At 36.2% G+C, this 19,375-nt stretch overlaps 2 protein-coding genes, 1 long non-coding RNA gene, 1 other non-coding gene and 1 pseudogene across 6 annotated transcripts; 3 read left to right on the plus strand and 2 right to left on the minus strand.

Annotated features, from left to right (window-relative positions):
• The first annotated feature begins 448 nt into the window (after nt 1-448).
• On the plus strand, nt 449-2,429 carry LOC106368913 (uncharacterized protein At1g01500-like). Of its 2 annotated transcripts, none has more exons than XR_002660708.2 (2): nt 449-1,970; nt 2,002-2,060. XR_002660708.2 is itself a non-coding variant. In XM_013808984.3 (2 exons), exons 1-2 carry the CDS (start codon nt 1,150-1,152, stop codon nt 2,254-2,256), a joined length of 903 nt encoding a protein of 300 aa, XP_013664438.1. In that variant the 5' UTR covers nt 521-1,149; the 3' UTR covers nt 2,257-2,429. The 2 variants fall into 2 exon arrangements, 1 of the variants encoding a protein (XP_013664438.1); XM_013808984.3 differs by having other exon boundaries at nt 521-1,836; nt 2,041-2,429.
• Nucleotides 2,430-2,625: 196 nt separating this feature from the next.
• On the plus strand, nt 2,626-8,937 carry LOC106368910 (annotated as a pseudogene).
• A 1,097-nt stretch (nt 8,938-10,034) lies between these two features.
• LOC125592192 lies at nt 10,035-10,121 on the minus strand. The gene has a single exon (XR_007328039.1). It is a non-coding gene; the product is annotated as a small nucleolar RNA R16 (small nucleolar RNA).
• A 4,064-nt stretch (nt 10,122-14,185) lies between these two features.
• LOC125591253 lies at nt 14,186-16,824 on the plus strand. The gene is made up of 2 exons (XR_007327215.1): nt 14,186-15,422; nt 15,690-16,824. It is a non-coding gene; the product is annotated as an uncharacterized LOC125591253 (long non-coding RNA).
• On the minus strand, nt 15,777-17,675 carry LOC106368908 (protein BRASSINAZOLE-RESISTANT 2). Of its 2 annotated transcripts, none has more exons than XM_013808979.3 (3): nt 17,598-17,675; nt 17,144-17,401; nt 15,777-16,683 (listed from the first exon to the last, which is right to left on the minus strand). In XM_013808979.3, exons 2-3 carry the CDS (start codon nt 17,393-17,395, stop codon nt 15,967-15,969), a joined length of 969 nt encoding a protein of 322 aa, XP_013664433.1. In that variant the 5' UTR covers nt 17,396-17,401; nt 17,598-17,675; the 3' UTR covers nt 15,777-15,966. The 2 variants fall into 2 exon arrangements, with proteins under 2 accessions (XP_013664433.1, XP_013664434.1); XM_013808980.3 differs by having other exon boundaries at nt 17,589-17,664.
• Nucleotides 17,676-19,375: the final 1,700 nt, after the last annotated feature.

Raw genomic sequence — 19,375 nt, forward strand, 5'->3', positions numbered from 1 at the left:
GTTTGTTATGTCTTATCCATATAAAGAAAACTAGATGTGCCAAAGCCGGTAATAGTAGTAGAGGCTGTGGTTAAGGAGGATCAAGAACACATAGAAGCTGAATATGACAGCTTTTTTTACTCATGAACTTGCTTTCAAACAAAACAAAAACTTTTATTTTTCCTTTCTTTAATTTGGATAAGTGTATCATTTTTGTGTTGGGTTTAATCAAATGCACGTCGCTTTCTTTTGTATTAAACAACGAACATGTTTTTTGTTTTATAAAGAAACAACGAACAGTTTTAAACGATAAGATCGTTAGGTCAGAAACGAACACATACATCATCTTCCACCTCACTAATTATTCTCATCACTGTTTCTGATATTTTTGTTTCTCCCTTTCATCACCCTAGACTTTTTCGTGACTTTACCGACGTTTTAAATAAAGTTGGTTAATTAGATAGATAACCACATGTTTTCCTCAAACAATGACGTACATTAACTATATCTGCTCAACTTGGTCCATCGCAATCCTCGGACACGCGCTTTGTTCTCATTAGATCGAAAGATAAAGCTGTGATATCTTGGTGGTGGGTTCTACAACTATAATCTTGGCCATAAACAATATTTCCCTTCAAAATCTTCCTTTAATATATATGGTTGTTACTTTCTTCTTTGGTGAGTTTCTTTTTCCTTTTTCCCTCTTATATTAATATTATTCTTTTCATTCTCTTGGGATCTTCATAGTTTGAGAAGCTTCGAGTGTTATTAAAGGTAGTTGCTTTGTTCATGAAGAAACAGAGCATCTTGAAACTTTATTTCTTATCTAGGTCAATCTCCAAAGTTTGAGAGTCTTCTAAGCGTTTGCAAAAGTTTGAGTTCTTTGATTTATCTTAGCGTTCGCGTTTCAATTTATAGCAGATATATTGTTTGGTGTTGTTTGTTATTGCTTCTGTCTATGTGTTTCATGATGAGAATCTTCCATTCTAGGGCATAAAAGATTCTCTTTTTAAGTTTGAAGTATTCCTCGTTTCATGTCCTTAGGACAAGGCTTTCTGTTCCTCAAAACCAGGTCTCTCCTTCCTCTACACACAAGTCTTTTCCGTTTAGATTCCGGAGTGAGAATAAAATCTAGGTTTTAAACACTCATTGATCCTCTTCCTATCGGTCATGGAGGAACCTTGTGAGACACGTAACAACGGTGAAGCCTTTCAAAGACCTAAATATCGTAACTATAACCACCTCATCTCCAGAATCTCCTCTCCCTGGTTGGATCTGAGAGTGTTCTACGTCAGGATCAGCAATTTCACGGTGGAAGATTCAACCCCTGAAGTCCTCACCATCAATCACATTCCTCTGGATCCAGATACGCTTTTGGAGATAAACGGGGTTAGGATGAGCATGTACTCAGAAGGGTGTACTTCACAGCTTAGGAGGGATCGAGTTGATAAGACATCTGAAGAAGCTACTTATGTAAGCACAGACAATATCAGGTTAAATGGTAGCGTGAAGTTTGAGGTTTATGACAAAAACGAGCTAGTCTTGTCTGGAACCCTTGAAATGTCTGATGGCACGGGGGAATCGAATAGTCAGTGGAACATGACTTGTGAAGCTGAGATCACTGCAGGGTCTTGTTTCTTAAAGGAGAAGAGAAAAAACGGTCAAGAGTTATTGCCAACATTGCCAACTATAGAGGTCTATGTAACTGGTTGCTTCTCAGGAACACCCATCATCTTAACCAAGACTCTACAGCTTGGTTCGAGAAAGAAACAGAATAGAAGAATGGCGTTGGATTCAATACCGGAGTATGAAACGGCAGAGCCTCAGAAAATCATCTCATCTGAGCTCAATTTTCAGGTAACTTTCAAGATATAGCATTTAACTGGTAGGAACTAGAGTCTTGTAGTAAAAATTCAATGAGAGTTATTGAATAGATGCAAGTATGAGAAGTACCTAGCAAAGATAATCCTTCGAATTATGTAATGGTCGATGTCCTAATTAAGTTTTTTTTTTCCGACAAAGGTCCTAATTAAGTTTATCATTTTTTGTGTGTGTATGTAGGCAACAGAATACGCAAATTACAAAGAGGAATACGAAGGGGACATGTACTGGAAAAGTGATCAGTGCTTGGATGGAGAGATGTCATGGTTCAATGCAGGTGTAAGGGTTGGTGTTGGGATTGGACTTGGCGTCTGTGTTGGTCTTGGCATTGGTGCCGGTCTTCTCGTTCGTACTTATCAATCAACTACAAGAAACTTCAGGAGGAGGCTTCTCTAGTTTAAATAATATACTGTATATGCATTTGCAGAAGTTCACCTTGAAATTTTGAAAGAATACTTATATATTTTAATTGTTTGTATTTTGGTTGCAATTGTGAATCAAACACTTTGGTGTGAGATTGTTGATATCTGTTTTTGTGTAAATAAGAGATTGAGAGTGTAGCTTTTGTATTTAGAAATTGGCACATGAGGATATGATTAGATAAGTCTACAGATCCTAATTCACTGACTTGCATCAATGGCTTAAAAAACTAAGAGTTCAATAATAAGAGGTTTGAATTTCAAATCCCAGAAAAAGAACAAATTACAGATGAGGAAAAGATTAGATACGTCTACAGATCCTAATTCACTGACTTAGTATCAATCGCTTAAAAAAAGTATTTAAAATATCCTTTTATATATAAGTCGAAGCAATCATTTTGTATCTGTTTTAGAAAAAATAATGAAATTGTTGAAAAAAACGAATTATTGCAGATTGTTGAAATCTTGTTAGTGCAATGGTTTAACAAAAAGTTCAATTTCGAAGAAAATGAATTATGCATAAAACACAGATACATATTGACTACTCGTTTTATTGATAGCAGATATAAGAGTCAAGATGAAGCTAATCAATCTAGTTGATCTTGAAGTTTCTATCTTTTGTCAAGAATTGTCTCACGCTGAATTTTCTCACAAGCGTATTTCAAAACGCTTTGAACCGTGTTAATTGATCATTTGTAGAGCATGTTTAGAAAATTAAACGGTTTGATGGTTCATCTTTCAAACAAGACGGCGTTGATTATTTGACCTTAAGCTATCAGAAACTCGCCATTGGTTGATTTATATATACTTGGACGATAACTGTTTACGACGTACACCGCCAAAACTTGTCCTATGACATATATCTCACAAATTCTTTTAAATCTTGAGACCATTAGGTTCCTAGTAGCCGGTGCATTCCTGAGAGTTTGGTTTAATTTGCTTTGTTTAGCAAGGAACAAGTTTCGATCAGCAAGAGAAGTCATGAGGAGCAACACCAACTACTCCTTGTCGATTCTTCTCTCCCCTCTACTTATGCTCATCCTTGCTTCAAAAGTTGTCACTCTTTCGGGCTTGTGCCAATCCGAATCATGTGGAGGTATTAAGATTCAGTACCCATTTGGAATCCAAGAACGTTGCTATCTCAACGAATGGTACAAAGTGGAATGCCGAAACTCTACTATCCCCTTCCTTCCCAAGATGGGCATAGAAGTTGTGAATATATCATTTTCAGGTGATGAAGAGGGTGGCTATTATGGTTCTAGTCGGTCATTCGGATCGCTTCGTGTACAGAACCCGATAACATCTGTTGGATGTTCAAGAAATGGACAAGAGTCTGGTTCGGGTTCTGAATTTGACGGACAGCCCATTTTTCTTTGGGAGAGGGAACAGCCTTGTAGCTGTTGGTTGCAACAGCAAGGCGTCGTTAACTAACATCGAGCCGGCTAAGTTGGACTGCGAGTTGAACTGCACTGCGACGTTACCTACAAAAAGCGTCCCGTTTTTAGACAACACCGGGTGTTCTAGCAACGGTTTGTCTTATGCTTACCGTTCTCGGGTTTGTGCAAATAACCAAGGGGAAGAAGAAAGAAGCTGTAATGGTAATGGATGTTGTCGTGCAAGTTTACCGGATGACGCTGAGGCTCAACAGGTGATCGGTGTTAGGATAGAGAGCTTTGATCAGGGAAACTCTACAACTGGAGGATGCAGGGTCGCTTTCTTAACCGATGAAGTCTACACCTCATCCAATGCAACTGAACCACAAAGCTTTTTCGCCAAGGGGTATGCTACAGTTACGATAAGCTGGGTCACCAAGACGACTAATCTTTCCTTCTTGAACTCCTTAAACTGCATAGACTCAGAAGAGTACGATAGTTTACCATATAAAACTCAACAAAGAAGAGCCTGTATATGCAACAATATCACCATTTCTGGGAGCAACTATGCAAACTGTGCATGCAACCGAGGTTATACAGGCAACCCATACCACTTAAACGGATGCCAAGGTTAGTAAAATTGTTTCTTAGCTTCTCTCTTGTTTGTGTGTCTAGAAGCAATGCATATCACTTTAGATAATCATCTAGATATCTAATAGATATTAGAGATTTATGTAGGCATGATACTTATTATCCGAGATCCGGATTCGATCCGAGATCCGTTCCGCTCCGAAAATAGGATATCTGGGGTGCCCGGATCCGAATCCGGATAGTAAAATCTTGGATCCGTGCAAACCGAATCCGGATCCGGATATCTTAATTTTTAGGTCCGGATATCCGGATCCGGATCCGTATTTTTAAAATACATTAAATTTTTAAATTTTATTAATATTTATATTTGATATATTAATTTATTAATATTTATATTTGATATATTAATATTTATACATGAATTAATCTTATAATATTATATTTTCGTTTTTACAATATTATAAACATATATAAATATGTTTATAAATATTTAATTTATGTATTATATTAAAAAAAAATAGTATTTTTTGTTAAAAAAAATATTTTTAATTATTTTGAATGGTCCGGATTCAGATCCGGATATCCACGGATAATAGAATATCGAGACGGATATCCGAAACCCGGATATCCGGAAACCACGAATCCAAATCTGGATATTAAATCTACGGATCCGATGAATCCGAATTCGGATACCCTAAATTTTCCGGATATCTGGATCCGTCCTAGGGATAGATTTATGGGAGAGCAAGATGTGTATCGAACCAACTACGGACTGTTGAAATTTAATTATCAAGCGAAGCCCATGTCTATGAAACGTAAACCGAATAGTATTATGTAAATCATATTTTGATAAGGATTAGATGATTTTAGATATATATCATAAGGTTTAGATAAATTATTTTCCTAGTTGAAATAGATCTAACGATCCTGTGTATATGTAAGACTATCTTGTAAATCATTAAGACACAATACAAAAATACATCATATTCTCTAATTCTACAATAGATAAAATATTAGTTTTTGATAGAATTTATTTAATAATTAAATTATAAATCAATTCAAGATAATATGAGCAACATATGTATGAGAGTTTTTCAAGTTTTTTTTTCCAGTTTTTCAAACGAGAATATGTGCTATTCATCTCTTCACTCTCTAAGTAGGGGTTATTGGTTGTTGTATTTTAATGGATTTGAAAATTCGAACTAAATCTAGTGTTATTGGTTCTATGATTTTCAAATCTGTATTAAAATCATGTGTTATTGATTTAATGATTCATAAATTCTGTATCAAATCAAGTGTTATTCAATCGTACGGATTTACTAATATATTTGATTTTATAATGGATTTGAATGAATTTGTTTGGATTTTTTAGTTAAAAATACAAAAACTCAAATCCGAGAGAAAACCTCCGAGTTTGCATATTTTACTTGGATTTATAAATACTATATGGATTTCTAAATCAATCAAAATATATAAACCAATAACACCTCCTAAATTTTTCTATTCAACTTTCGCAATTTATTTTAATTTTTTAATACTTAGATATTCATTGAGATACCTACCACCAATATATAATTGCTCTAAACATCTTGTTAGGATTACAAATCTTCAATGTCTACAGTATAAAACATTTTTATGATTTCTATAATTAAATCTAATCCAAAATCATTTATCCCGATAAGTATAAATTTTAGAGATTTTATGGTTTTGTAAAGCTATAAAAGCTAAAATTTGCAAATTTATTTTAGATTTTGTAAAAAAATTGTGAATGATTGGGTGGGTTGTATCCGTAAAAATTGTATTCTAGTTTTTGAAAAAAAATATCTAATCATTCACCATGGTTTTTACTTCTTAATGTAAATTTGATTATTAAACCAATGAATAAATTAAAAAAAAATATTCATCTTGATTTTACTTTAAGATTTTAATTTTTATACATTTGTATTAGTTCTGAACATGTTTTGTATATAATAATATATATTTTTATAACGGTCACAACTAATAAAGCTTTCAATATCAGGCAAGTTGTTTAAAATATTTAATAACTTTCAAAATCAAAATCTCTACCGTGTTACATGGAAACGGAAGCAGGTACGTGGAAGCGGAAACGTATGGAAGCGCAGAAGCGAGATTTTTATAAAAATTAAGAAGCAGGTATGTGTTGGAAGCGTATCCATATATATATATACACACATATATAAGAATTTTTAAAAAAATCTAGAACTAAATATTATATGATTTAAATTTAAAATAAAGCATTTATTCATTTGTAATAATTTTGAAATGATTTCATATTAAAACTGTAAAAATACATATAAATTAAATTTAAAACAAATTATTATATAATTAATTGACATATTATATTTGAATATATGATTTATCTTTAATAAAAACCTTAATGCATAAAGATAATTTATAGTATTAGTTTTAATATTTGTATATTTCTATTCTCTCTATTCAATATTATTAAAATTTAGATTTTATATAAATTAAAAACTATAATTTTATATTTTTATTGATATAAGATATTGTGTTTTTTTTTTAGAATGGAAGCGTGATTCCAAAATTGAATCATTAGCTTCCAACATGTTTTTAAAGAGAATATTTTAGAAGCATTTTGGAAGCGAGATTACGTAAACTTTCACTAGATTCCAATTCCAATTCTGGTTCCGAAGCGGGAAGTGAACGTCCGATGAAGCTTCTGTGCAACGTACTCAAAACATGGGATACTTGTTTATGCTCAAATCTAACATGTTTCTAATTATCCCCATCTTGAATTGGAATTGTGGATTCAAGTATTCAATTGATTTTTTCTTTCCTTTACTTTTCACTTTAGTGATTTTTTTCATAGAGAAAGAATCTAAATCTTTAAACACAATCTTTCTTTCATGCGATTATTCTATGTGATTTATTGTGTGTTATATGAAGTGTTTCTTATATAATGACTAAGAGAGACAAAAAAGATGCATCATTTTATCAATACAATCGAATTCTAATGATTTTACTCGAAACCGATCCATCACAATATCATATTTAATACTAGCATTCATAATTTAGTAAGAAAATAATCAAACCAAAAGACACATAGATCATATAAGAATATAAATGTTCTTACATACTTCGTCTAGTTACACGTCTAAAAATCATAAGATAATTAAAATTTCCATGATCTTTCGTATCCACTATCCAGATGTTAATGAATGCCTTCTAAGCTCTGGAGAGGGCCGATACTGCCAAAAAAGCCAAACTTGCGTAAATGAGCCTGGAGGTGTTGATTGCGTTGCAAAGAAGACTGTGGCGATACTGATAGGTAAATGTATCTTCAGAATCATTCATCAGTGTGAATAAGAATGGTGATCAACAAACCGTCATTTGTTTCGTTTTCAGGAGTAGGTTCAGGTTTCGGCATCTTAGTCCTAGTAAGTGGAGTTTGGTGGTTGAGAAAATTTCTTAAGAAGAGAAGGATCACTCAGAAGAAAAGGAAGTGTTTCAAACGTAACGGGGGACTATTATTGCAACAACAACTAAACACAAGAGAAAGTAACGTCGAGAAGACAAAAATATTCACCTCGAGAGAGCTTGAAAAAGCCACTGAAAACTTCAGCGAAAACAGGATACTCGGACAAGGGAATGCTTGTAGATGGCAGGACGGTTGCTGTCAAGAAATCCAAAGCAGTGGATGAAGACAAACTAGAAGAGTTCATCAACGAGGTTGTCATTCTCTCCCAGGTTAACCATAGACATGTTGTCAAGCTCTTGGGATGTTGCCTTGAGACAGAAGTTCCCGTTCTGGTTTATGAGTTTATCCCCAACGGTAACCTTTTCCAGCATATCCATGAAGAATCTGATGACTACACATTGCTGTTGATATAGCAGGAGCTCTTTCGTATCTACATTCTGCTGCGTCTTCTCCAATTTATCATCGAGATGTCAAGTCAACTAACATATTACTAGACGAGAAGTATCGAGCCAAGGTGTCAGATTTTGGTACTTCAAGAACAGTAACGGTAGATCAAACTCACTGGACAACACTTGTTTCAGGTACAGTGGGATACGTGGATCCAGAGTACTACGGATCCAGCCAATACACCGATAAGAGTGACGTTTATAGCTTTGGGGTCGTCCTCGTTGAGCTTATCACAGGAGAGAAGCCTGTGCTAACGCTTTCTAATACTCAAGAAATAAAAGGCTTGGCGGATCATTTCAGAGCTGCCATGAAGGAGGACAAATTCTTTGATATTATGGATGTTCGAATAAGAGATGCATGCAAACCGGAACAAGTGATGGCAGTGGCAAATCTAGCAAGGAGATGTTTGAATTCAAAGGGAAAGAAGCGGCCATATATGAGAGAAGTGTTTGCCGAGTTAGAGAAGATATCTTCATCTCAAGAGGTGAAGACGGAAATTGACAATGGTGATGATGAGGAGGAAGAAGGAATGGATATGATAGTCATGGCTGACTCGTGGACCATTGGTATTACAGGTCCAGCCTCTAGTACTGTTGCTTCGTCTTCCTCGTTAGATGTTGAGCCCTTGCTTAAAAGTTAAAACACATGGTCCCGTCCCTTAAAATGAAAATATTCATTTCCCTAGCTTTTAAGTGAATAAGATATGCAAAACCAAACGCTTGGTGGTGTCAGTGTGTATGTGATTCTTGTTATTTACTTTCATGTTGATAAGGGAATTTTCAAGCCATTCATTGATTTTTTTTTTTTCCTTCTTTCGAATATGAACTCAAATCGTTTGAGTTGAAGCGATCTTTCTACATGTTGAACACAACCAACAAGGTTACTACTAACTCATACTTAAAAATGCTTTTCATATCTACTCAAACTCCAGAATTTTACAGCTCTAAGATATTTCCACTTTAAGGCCTCCAAGGTCTTGGCCGGTCAAGTCTACAAGCTTTTATCATTCACTCTGTTAAGAGAATCAAGAAAGTCAAAAAGATCTGACTCACCTCGAATATAAAGAGATAAACAGACCTATATCACGCTACAGTTATCTTAAGCAGTCCAGCTTTCTTGCAGATGGCAGATAAAGAGATCCACTTTCTTAAATTTCTCGTGCACATTAAATCAAACGAGAAATGGCGGTTAAAACGTTCGCGCGTGATTTTTTTTATCATTAATCAAACGTTATTTTGTGCACACATTTATTTTGATTTTCATATGCAAGAAAAATATTTCTGCTAGTCTCGTGGGCTTTCGTCCTAGCAACTCGAAGACGATTAGGCTGGCCCGAAGTAGACCCAGGCTTAAGAGGGGGAACTAGACGGTGGATAAAGAGGTCGGGGAACTAGACGGTGGATAAGGAGGTCATCGTGTTCTATTAGTATTAGGATTAATTCAGTGGTCGATAATGTCAAGGATTCAAAGCAGATGATTTGCCTTCGTGGTCGGTTTAGATGCGAGATTAGAGATCCTGAACTTGTAACCAATTTACTCAGTTGATTAGTTATAATCCAATTGTCGAGATATTAATTATTGGCGAATGACTCAGAGATGCTAAATATAGCAAAAGGCAGACATTCAACACGACATCAATTTCAGACCGCCCGTCTGCTATTCTCATCACTGTCCATTCTTCACAACTCTCTTACTCATAAATTCACAGGAATTTTGACTTCCCAAAATAGGCCATCAGGAAAAAAAAAAAATTTCAAGCAAACATGAATTTAATTACTGAAATCTTGATTGATAAACTCCAATGAACCTCTAATATCGGATTTATTAACAAAGTATTAAACATTGGAAGGATGTTAAAACGATGGAAAGAATTTTTTTTTTGGTTATGGCATCAGATAATAAATAGAGATTGTTTGTCAACACTGATAAATCTGTGTGTAGAATAAGATAAAATACTCATCACTTGCCATTGGAAACCCCTAACTTCTCTATTTTACGTTTCAAAAATAGAGAGAAGGATAGAAAACCACATGAAGAACAAACAAAGCAAAACAAACCCTTTCAAATAAATTGATCAAAAGAACAGCGACCGAGCTACAGAAGATGTTTCACTTATTGGTCTTCTTAAAAAAGGAGTATATATAGCGAGGAGCTGACAACCCTAGCTAGGGTTGTGTTTAAACGGGCTGGTCTTTATTATAATTGGCTATTGGGCTCTTAAGCCGAAACGCCTCAGTCCAATTCATTTACGCCCAAAAAATATCCATATTGCCAAAACCTCTCGAAATTAAAAAAAATTATGTGTGTAAATAAAGTTTAAAATGACGAGAAATAGACATATTTGAAATACCCAAAGAAAACAGACAGTAAATGTAAAAATCAAATTTACTGGATTTTGCTTCTATGTAGAACGCGCTCTATTTTTTTTTCTGAATATAAAAAAAAAAGAGCATCTACATATAAGCAAAATGATGCATAAAAATTTATATATACTTGTGGTGGAAACTAACAATAACATATTCATAAAGAATCATCCACATGTAAACTTTAGGCCGGAAATGAGTCTACGAATATTCGATTAATATCAAGCGTATATCATTGACCGTTTTGATTTACTTTTCAGAAATACTTTAGATTTATCTTTTCTTGGTAATTGATCATCTCATGGGACAAATATAGGCTTTGTTTTGACATGCATAAAACCTTCACGTCTATAATGATTTCTCCTTGAACCAAGGTCCTTGATCAGTCAGATGTATGCGCGTACAAAGATAATCGTTTAATGATCTCGATCGGTGCGGTAAACTAGACAACCGCAAAACTCATGGTAACTTGTTTATCCCTATAGCATGCCTGCCCTATAAAGTCTAGAGCTAAATAAACAGCACTCCCTCCGTTCCATTAATATAATTTTTTTAGAAAAAAATTTGTTTCACAAAGATGTATTTTTTGTATTTTCTATGAAAAAATTGTAAAATTAATTGATTTTATTGAATTACTATTAGTTAAAAGTTATTAAAAATTGAAAATTACAGAATACATTACATTTATTATAATAGTTTAATGTGTTTTCTTAATATGTGTGAAAATATTAAAAAATCTATTTTCGCGTGGAATGGAGGAAGAAGTATACTATTAGCTAGCTAAGCTGACTTTTGGATTTCGGACCAGTCCTTAAAGCATGGACCACTAAGTGGAATACATAAACTGATCAATTTTCCACGTACTGACTGCAAAGATTTCCGTGTTGTGTTGTATATAAATGAAATTCTGTATAGAATATTGTCAAACATGATCACACTGATCAGCTACATCCCATGTAGTTCTAACCGGATCGGATGAAAATGCTCTTAAAAACATCCACTCTTCCCGTCTTTTTGAACTAGATAACTGAGCCGATAGCAAAAATAAAGGAGAGTGATCAGCTACAAACAGAACTAGTTTTTCGATTAATAGATTCTAATCAAGTAATAACTAACATCGATCATAAATTTAAAAATCATTTTGAACTTAAATATCAACGAATTGTGTAAATATATCTACGTCACACTAGTATTACATTTATATACTTGATTAATAGGCTAGCTGTCCCATGTACTATCAAAGAATATTTTGAGGATCATAGATGATTTATTAAAGATATCAAATAAATTTTTATTTATTTAAAAAAAAAATTGGAGACCTCAAATTTTTGTTTTGAACATTTATCTATAATTTTTGGATCCTATAACGAATGTTTCATTAGGCTCGACCAAAAACCAACCATATATAGTATAAGTGTCATACACAAGAAGACTCACTGGCGATGCATATATTATTGTAATATCAAGTCCTTTTTTTTTGATCAAACCATACTTCTTCTTCATTAACTTAAATAGAGTTTACAACTCCAAATAGAGTGTTTTGAAGCAAAAACAGGGCCTCCTTGGCCAAACGATCAGCAACCAGGTTACCGTTACGATTAACAAATTTAAAGGAGATAGATGACAGGGAGAGACTCAACACGCCGAGGTCATGGAGAATTCCCTGCAGTGCAACCACAGACTTGTTTCCTGTGATAAGAGAGATGAGACTTTTTGAATCAGAGAAACAAACCAAGTCTTTTACATCATGCGAAATCGCAGCTTCCATCGCTGCCTTTAGTGCCAATGCTTCTGCCATAATAACCGAGGCCACCACTGCAGCTGAAGTCGAGCCCTGTACTAGCATAGATCCATCAGGCTTATAGCAAATCCAACCCAGACCTCCCGCACAAGATGAGCTGTTCCACGCTGCATCAGAGTAACAAGAGAAGACATTTTCATCAACCTGAGGTAGCAAAGGCGGTTGGGTATGTACTTCAGTTCTTCGACAGTCTTTAGGCGAATCAGAGGGACTCTTTATGCCTGCTTTAGCATCTTGCCATTCCCTGGCATTTTTGATTGCTTTAGCTAGCACCTCTGTTTCCGAAAAAGACTTATCCTCAAAGCATAACTGGTTTCTACTTGTCCATAGCACCCACATCATCCAAGGATAGAGTGGAACAGTCACTCCCACCGGGGGAAGAGTAACTATTCTGGTACAAGCTTTTAGGAGATCATCCATGGATTGAATACCAGTAGGTGCAGGAACGAACATGGCAGGGCAACTGTCCCACACTCTCCTTGCAAAAGGGCATTGGAACATGACATGAAGAACAGACTCACTAGCCCCACAACGCTTACAAGAAACATCAACGTGCAGTCCCCGCTTAAGGAGAGATTCACCTACCGCCAAGGCGTTGTGCTTGGTTTTCCAAAGGAATTGTCGGATCTTAGGGGAGCACACTACGTTCCAGACACATTTCCTCCAATTGAAATCTTGATGACCCTCTGCTATGTTCAGTTTTGCCGCTGCGTACCCTGTCTTGGACGAGTAGCTCCCAGATTTTTCGAAGAGCCACACTATCTCGTCTTTCATATTTTGAGAGCTTGGGACAATTTTCCTGATGATGACCTCATACTGAGGTAAGTAGGTCTTGAGCTTATCTACGTCCCATGTGGTCGAGTTAGGGATAAACAGCTCCTGAACCTTCATGTTTTGGGACTCGGCAGTTGGGGGACCCATCGGGCACAGCTGCTGTGTTGTTGACATCCAGTTATCACTCCACACACTGACCGAGTGACCGTCACCAATTACCCAGCCGAGCTCTTGCTTCAAGAGATCACATCCCGCGAGGATACCTCTCCAACCATGCGAAGCAGAATTTGGAGCGGAGCATTCAAGGATGTTTTCAGTACGACAGTACTTATTCAGAAGCGTTTGTCCCAGCAGGGAGTTTGGGTTCTTACCTAGATATGGTCTAAGAAGGTATATCCTACCTAGAAGGAAAAGAAGGTATATCCTACCTAGATATGGCAACAGCTTTCGTTCCTAACATCTCCCACGATGGTACATTCTTTCTAGCTAACTTTGAAAGATATAGGAATAATAATTCTAGAATTTCTATTTTCATATAAGAAAGCTCCATATATTCCCTGTCTACTACACAAATTCATATGGCATCATAACTTTTATAAATTTTCTTATCTTTATGGTCCCGATTACACTAGTAGTCAACTAGTAAGAAAAAGTGTATTTACCCGATAGTGATGATTAGGCTTCAAAGCATATTTTCTTCCCTTGTGTCCTTTTTATACTGATATAAATTAAACAATAAAATGGTTTGACATCCAATAACCAAAAGGAGATGATACCGTTTTGGGCGAATAAGTAAAAGGTGGTCCACGAACGAACAAAACAATGATGAACTTAAGACAAACACATAACAAATCATTCACATGCCGTCCATCTATCTAGATGACTAAACGTTTAATTAGTTATAGGGGCGAGGACTGAAAAAATACCATGTGTGTGCATCTATAATTAATGATCGTTGTATTGCACCCTCGATCCTCTTACTAGCTTCGCCACTGCTTGTATATCATATTTGACTATATCACTGTAAATCATTTTTGTGTCTTCTAAACATTATATATATGACATTTGAATATAGATCTCCAATACTTAAACACCGTTCTTCTAAGCTCTAACTAACAATCAGATACATAGCTAATATTAAGTACGAATATTAGTATATGGTTCACCAACTTGTTACACTGGAGAGTGGAGACCATCCAATTACCAAATCTTTAAGAACATATTCCAACATTGCCCATGCACACATGTTGGGTCAAACATATCAGTGTCCACTCCATGTTCATATCGCCATGTCTATATATACACAGATTATTAGAGTGTACTCATCAACAACATCATAAGAAAGAGAAAAACTAAAAGAGAAATGGTGACATGAAGAATGAGAAGTTGTGTGGTAGCCAAGGATGACTTGCCTGCGTCTTAGACCATATCTATCAAAGACTAAAAGATTGATAGTCTTCGATGAATTGGTTAATCGGTAGGCAGTCTCCTCGGCTATTCAGACAGTTCTCTTTCTCCTCATTTCACATTTCTCCTTTCCAAAGACCGAACACACAGTAATGGTTGATACAAACGATTTTGTTTGCCCACTAAACAATTTTCTTTCTTGGTTGGTCTTTATATTGATTTTATAGTATACAAAATTTGGTGGACTTTGGCCATGTGTAAGCATTGATATGTTGTGAAAACTCTGACACCAAGACCACCAATGAAAATACTCTTCTCTGATCCACCACATTGCACAATCAGAGAAGGAATCATTAATTCATTACAGTTTAGCTTCTTCGTCTCCTCTTTTGATCTCGCTTAGTTAAGACTTAAGAGAGGGGGAGAAAGTCAACGGCCAAATGATGGGTCGTAGAGATAGAATCCAACAGCTCCGTCGGCATCATCATCGGTTGCGTAAGTTAACGAACGCGTCCAGGTACTCGATATTGAGGTTTAAAGATTTTAGGGTTTAAAGTTCATCACTTTCTTTGTGTTTAAGGTCCATACAATGAGGATATGGGTTTTCAATTCAGGGTCTTTCTATCTAAGGCCCACGGCTCCACCAATAGAGCTGCTGGACCGTGTAGCTTACACGGATAGGCTCTCCAAGGCACAACTGTGGGACCAAGCCGTTTTTTAATGAGGAGTTGTATTATCCTTCGCATCCTGAGTACATTGGTCTGCATGCTTCCAAGAGAGTGATGGATATGTATGAGTTTATGAACAGTAAGGTTCTGTTCAAGAATGAGGAACTGAAGAAGAAGGTGAAATCGGTGATTGTTCATGTGAATTACCATCCAGATAAGCTTAATAGAATGCAAGCTGTGGTTGAATTCTACGTAAACGGTAAGCAAGACGCACTTGATAGCTTACCTGATGGTTTTTTTTGAATGAACATTCACTTGAAAAGCAGTGTAGGCTCTAAAGTTTTCACAGTTTCTTGACATTTTGTGATTCTAATTTTACTTTTCCTTAATTGTTTCAATGTTTAACTCTTTTTTCTTGTTGTATTGTGCATATTGTGTAACTTATAGCTAACTCTCAAGTCTTCTTTTACTTCTCTGTATCAAAGTCTGGTATATCTCAAGTTTGAATGATATATGCTTCATGTAGATCAGACCCGGATCGGAGTGAGCGTCTCTTCTCTTCGAAACGACTTAATCTCGACTAAAAAATGATATATGTTCCAGTTGAAGCCACTTAGTAATAAAATATTTGTAATATTTGTAATAAAATATTTGTAATGTTTTACAAGATCTAAAAGGAACGATAGTAGAAAATACATCTTACGACACATTTTATCTACAAATATAAAGCTTTTGGACACACACTCGATGATACTCCAATCCTCTCTTTCAACATGGCACAACGGGTTCTTTTGGTCTTCATCTCAGCTACGATCTTTAGAGTTCCCAAGTGTGAGCTCAAGATCCTCCATAGCCACATCATGGATCCTCTCCCCTTCCCATGGCTTAACTTGGCTGTTTTGACCAATCTCTTGGGCTGCTGAAGTGTTTGGAGATAATTGTTGTGGTAAGGGAGGTTTGACAAGATTGAAGGTTGGAGAGGGTGAAACTGAAGAGCCGCCATGGAACGGCTGTTGTGAGAACTTTTGAAAGCTTATCCAATGACCCGAATCAATAGTGGAAGAGTCAGACTCATTACATTCAGGTATAGTAGCCGGTGCATTGAACTGGCGATGATGAGTGGGGCTCGTTGGTGCAGATACAGCGTAGAACGGGTAGTTAAAAGATGACACTGATTGTCTAGCAGCATTGGCCATGGTCTGTTTGGTAAGAGACTCCCAAGTGGGTAATGGCTTAGGGTTTCTAGAAGGTGGGGATGAGACAGGTGGAGTGACAGGAGCACTGTTTGAGATTCTAAGTGGAGGAAGCGATGAAGGATTAATCCCACCGTTCCTGAGGAAAGGGAAGATGGTGGAGATGTTGTGTGTGTCGCCACTACGAGAAGGGCTCGGGAATGCAGAAGATGACGGGCTGACTTGGTAAGAAAGTATGGGACTTTCAAAAGGACTTTGGTTATAAGAAGAGTAAGGAGTGGCACGAGAAGATGATCCAGCCATGTCATCAGGAAGAGGCTTATGTCCCTGAAAATACCAGTTAGTTCTCAAACATTAACATATGTAATGACTGAGATTTGTAGATGCACTATAAAGGCTCCAGTGGCGAACGTAAGTTGTGTTTGGAAGGGTCACTTGCCCACCATAAACTTTTTGACTTGGTGTAAATTTTGTCAAGGTTTTTAGTAATGTCTTTAGGCATGAGCGTTTCGGTGTCCCATTCGGGTTCGATCCAATCGTTGGTACTATATTCATAAGTTTTATTCAGATTTTACTAATTTTTGGGTCGAAGTCCGTTTGGTTTTGTTCGGTTTCTTCCAGGTTCAGTTCCACTGGATTATAAATAATTTCTAAAATCGTCCAAAAATCTAAAATCAAAGCTAATGAAATTGAGCAGTAAATACTATGTAAAGCTAAGGGAGAGATCTAAATATAGTAAGGCATATTCAACATCAAAACATCCACCAATAACTCAGATTTAACTCACCTTGCGATAAGTGGTTCCGTCCTCTTCGACCACCCAACCAGCTTCGGAACACAGAGCTTTAAGCACTTCATTGTTGTCACAATGCCTGGGAAGATTGAAGTTACCTTGAACTCTGAGACCGTTATAAATCTTCGCCGCTACAGCTCTTCTTTTCCTCTCCCTCCTCCTATTGTTCTCCCTCTCTCTCCACGACGGCTTCCGTCTCGTCGCCATCGCTGCTGCGGACGTCAACATCGCTCCCTCAGACGTCATGTTCTTCTGATACACACGGAAGTTTGATTCAGCTGAAGTTAGTACTCACGAGGAATAAGCTTTTTTCTTCAGTGGAGTTATTACAAGAATCTTTTTCGTTATTAAAAGGACAAAAAGTAAAAACTGAATGAAGGGTGATCTGATTTAAATCAGCCAAGTGTCAATCTGAATGGTGAGATTAGCTGTGGCGTACGTAATTTACTGTGATGTTTTGCGCAGTTGATCAGTCGAAGTTTTAGTACGTTTATGCATGTTTCTTTCTCGATCTGTGTAAACTGACCAGAGGTTATACAGAGAAAAGATGGAGAGACATGTGTGGGCCATTGTTTAAGTGGGGCCCTTAGACGTGCGACCGGCAAACACCCCATCTGATTGTTTTTTTTTCAGACATGTTAATAGAAAACAAATTGTTTTAAGCCTCATAAACGTTAATGAATTTTGGTTAATTAAAATTTTAATTGTCACTATAGAGACTAGTGTGAACAAAACAAAAGAAAGGCTCCCTTTTGTCCTGGTTAGTGTGTCTGTAATCTGTATATTATCATGTTCTGTCCATCCAATGATTGCTTTTTTTCTTTTCTTTTACTTTGTTTGCATCCTTAGTAAGTTAAATAATTGTTTAATTGATACATACGAAACAATAGAATACAGTCGGCCAAGATCCCCGTCAATGCCACCAGTAAGATGTTAAGCTTATATACAAATTACGCTGTGCGAGTAGAACAACCAAATTGTTTTATAGATTGTCATAACACTCGTCATCTCATGCATGTTCCCCATTTATTAAGAACTAAAGATTTGAAGATCTGGACGATAAATTGCGTTACTTGTCAAATTTCTCAACTGAGTTTCCCTCGAGGCGGATCGTATAGACCTAATGACGGTCCAGACGAGTGACCAAGTTTTTCAATTAAATCGAATCGTATATGCCTAGATATTAGTTCATTGAACATGACAAGAAAATGTTTGGAATATCGTTAATATTTGTACTTACATAGCAATTATTCACACAACACAGGAAACCTTTACGTTTGGAATAGCTACAATATTTGTAAGCATATCAACTTTACTTGGAATCATTGTTGGACCATTCTCTTCAATGGTCATGATTTTCTTTAGTTTTCATGTTTTTTTCTTTTTGAAAATTGCATGGTTCATTGAACATAGCAATAGGGGATCATAGTAGGAAAATGAGATAGTGGATTTGCCCCCACACATTGACCCATCAAAGCAGGTATGATCTTGCAACGCGCAGTCACTTTATTGAATTCATTTTACACGCTTTTGCCTTTAGTTATTCATATTTTGTTATTAAAATAAATTAAATCTAACGAATTGTGTGATATTATCATATTAATATAGTATGTGATCTTACTGTACTGGATGAAATACATATATTTGAAACATCTGCGGTGACAGGAGAAAAAAATAGCTTACTAAATTGATGGTACAGTGATGTCAAAACAAAGATGATTGTAACATATGAGACAATAATCTAAAGGTAGTTTTGTCAGGCTTCTCGTCAGATTCTAAATGTTGGCTCCTTTGCTCCTTCAAGCCATGTCGTTTAACAAACAATACCTTCTGATGCTTCCCAAAGGTCTCCTCACTGTCCTCACTCCCCACCATGAAATTTGGCCCCAGTATTCTTTTGGCCAAAACATATTGATGCACCCCACTAGTCTTATAAGAAGTATCTCGAATCCTAGAAGTGGAGCGGTTGTTTCCCCAAGAGGTCCATCCAGCTGCCATTTCTTTAGCAAATACCTTAAGCCACTGAGCAGGTTGAGATCCGGGAACATGTTTCATTTGTATCTCTAGACAAAGGTCCAACTGAGAAGAGAGTCAATGAACTTGTATAGCAAGAATATAAACAAACTGCATCATGCTCTTAAGTTTGATGAAGATGGATCAAAGCTGTTGAAGTATACCTCAAATTGGGGGTTTCCTCCAAAAATCTCCAGGAATGCCTATGGTTAA

Source organism: Brassica napus, chromosome C8 (assembly GCF_020379485.1).
Source record: "Brassica napus cultivar Da-Ae chromosome C8, Da-Ae, whole genome shotgun sequence".
NCBI lineage: Eukaryota > Viridiplantae > Streptophyta > Magnoliopsida > Brassicales > Brassicaceae > Brassica > Brassica napus.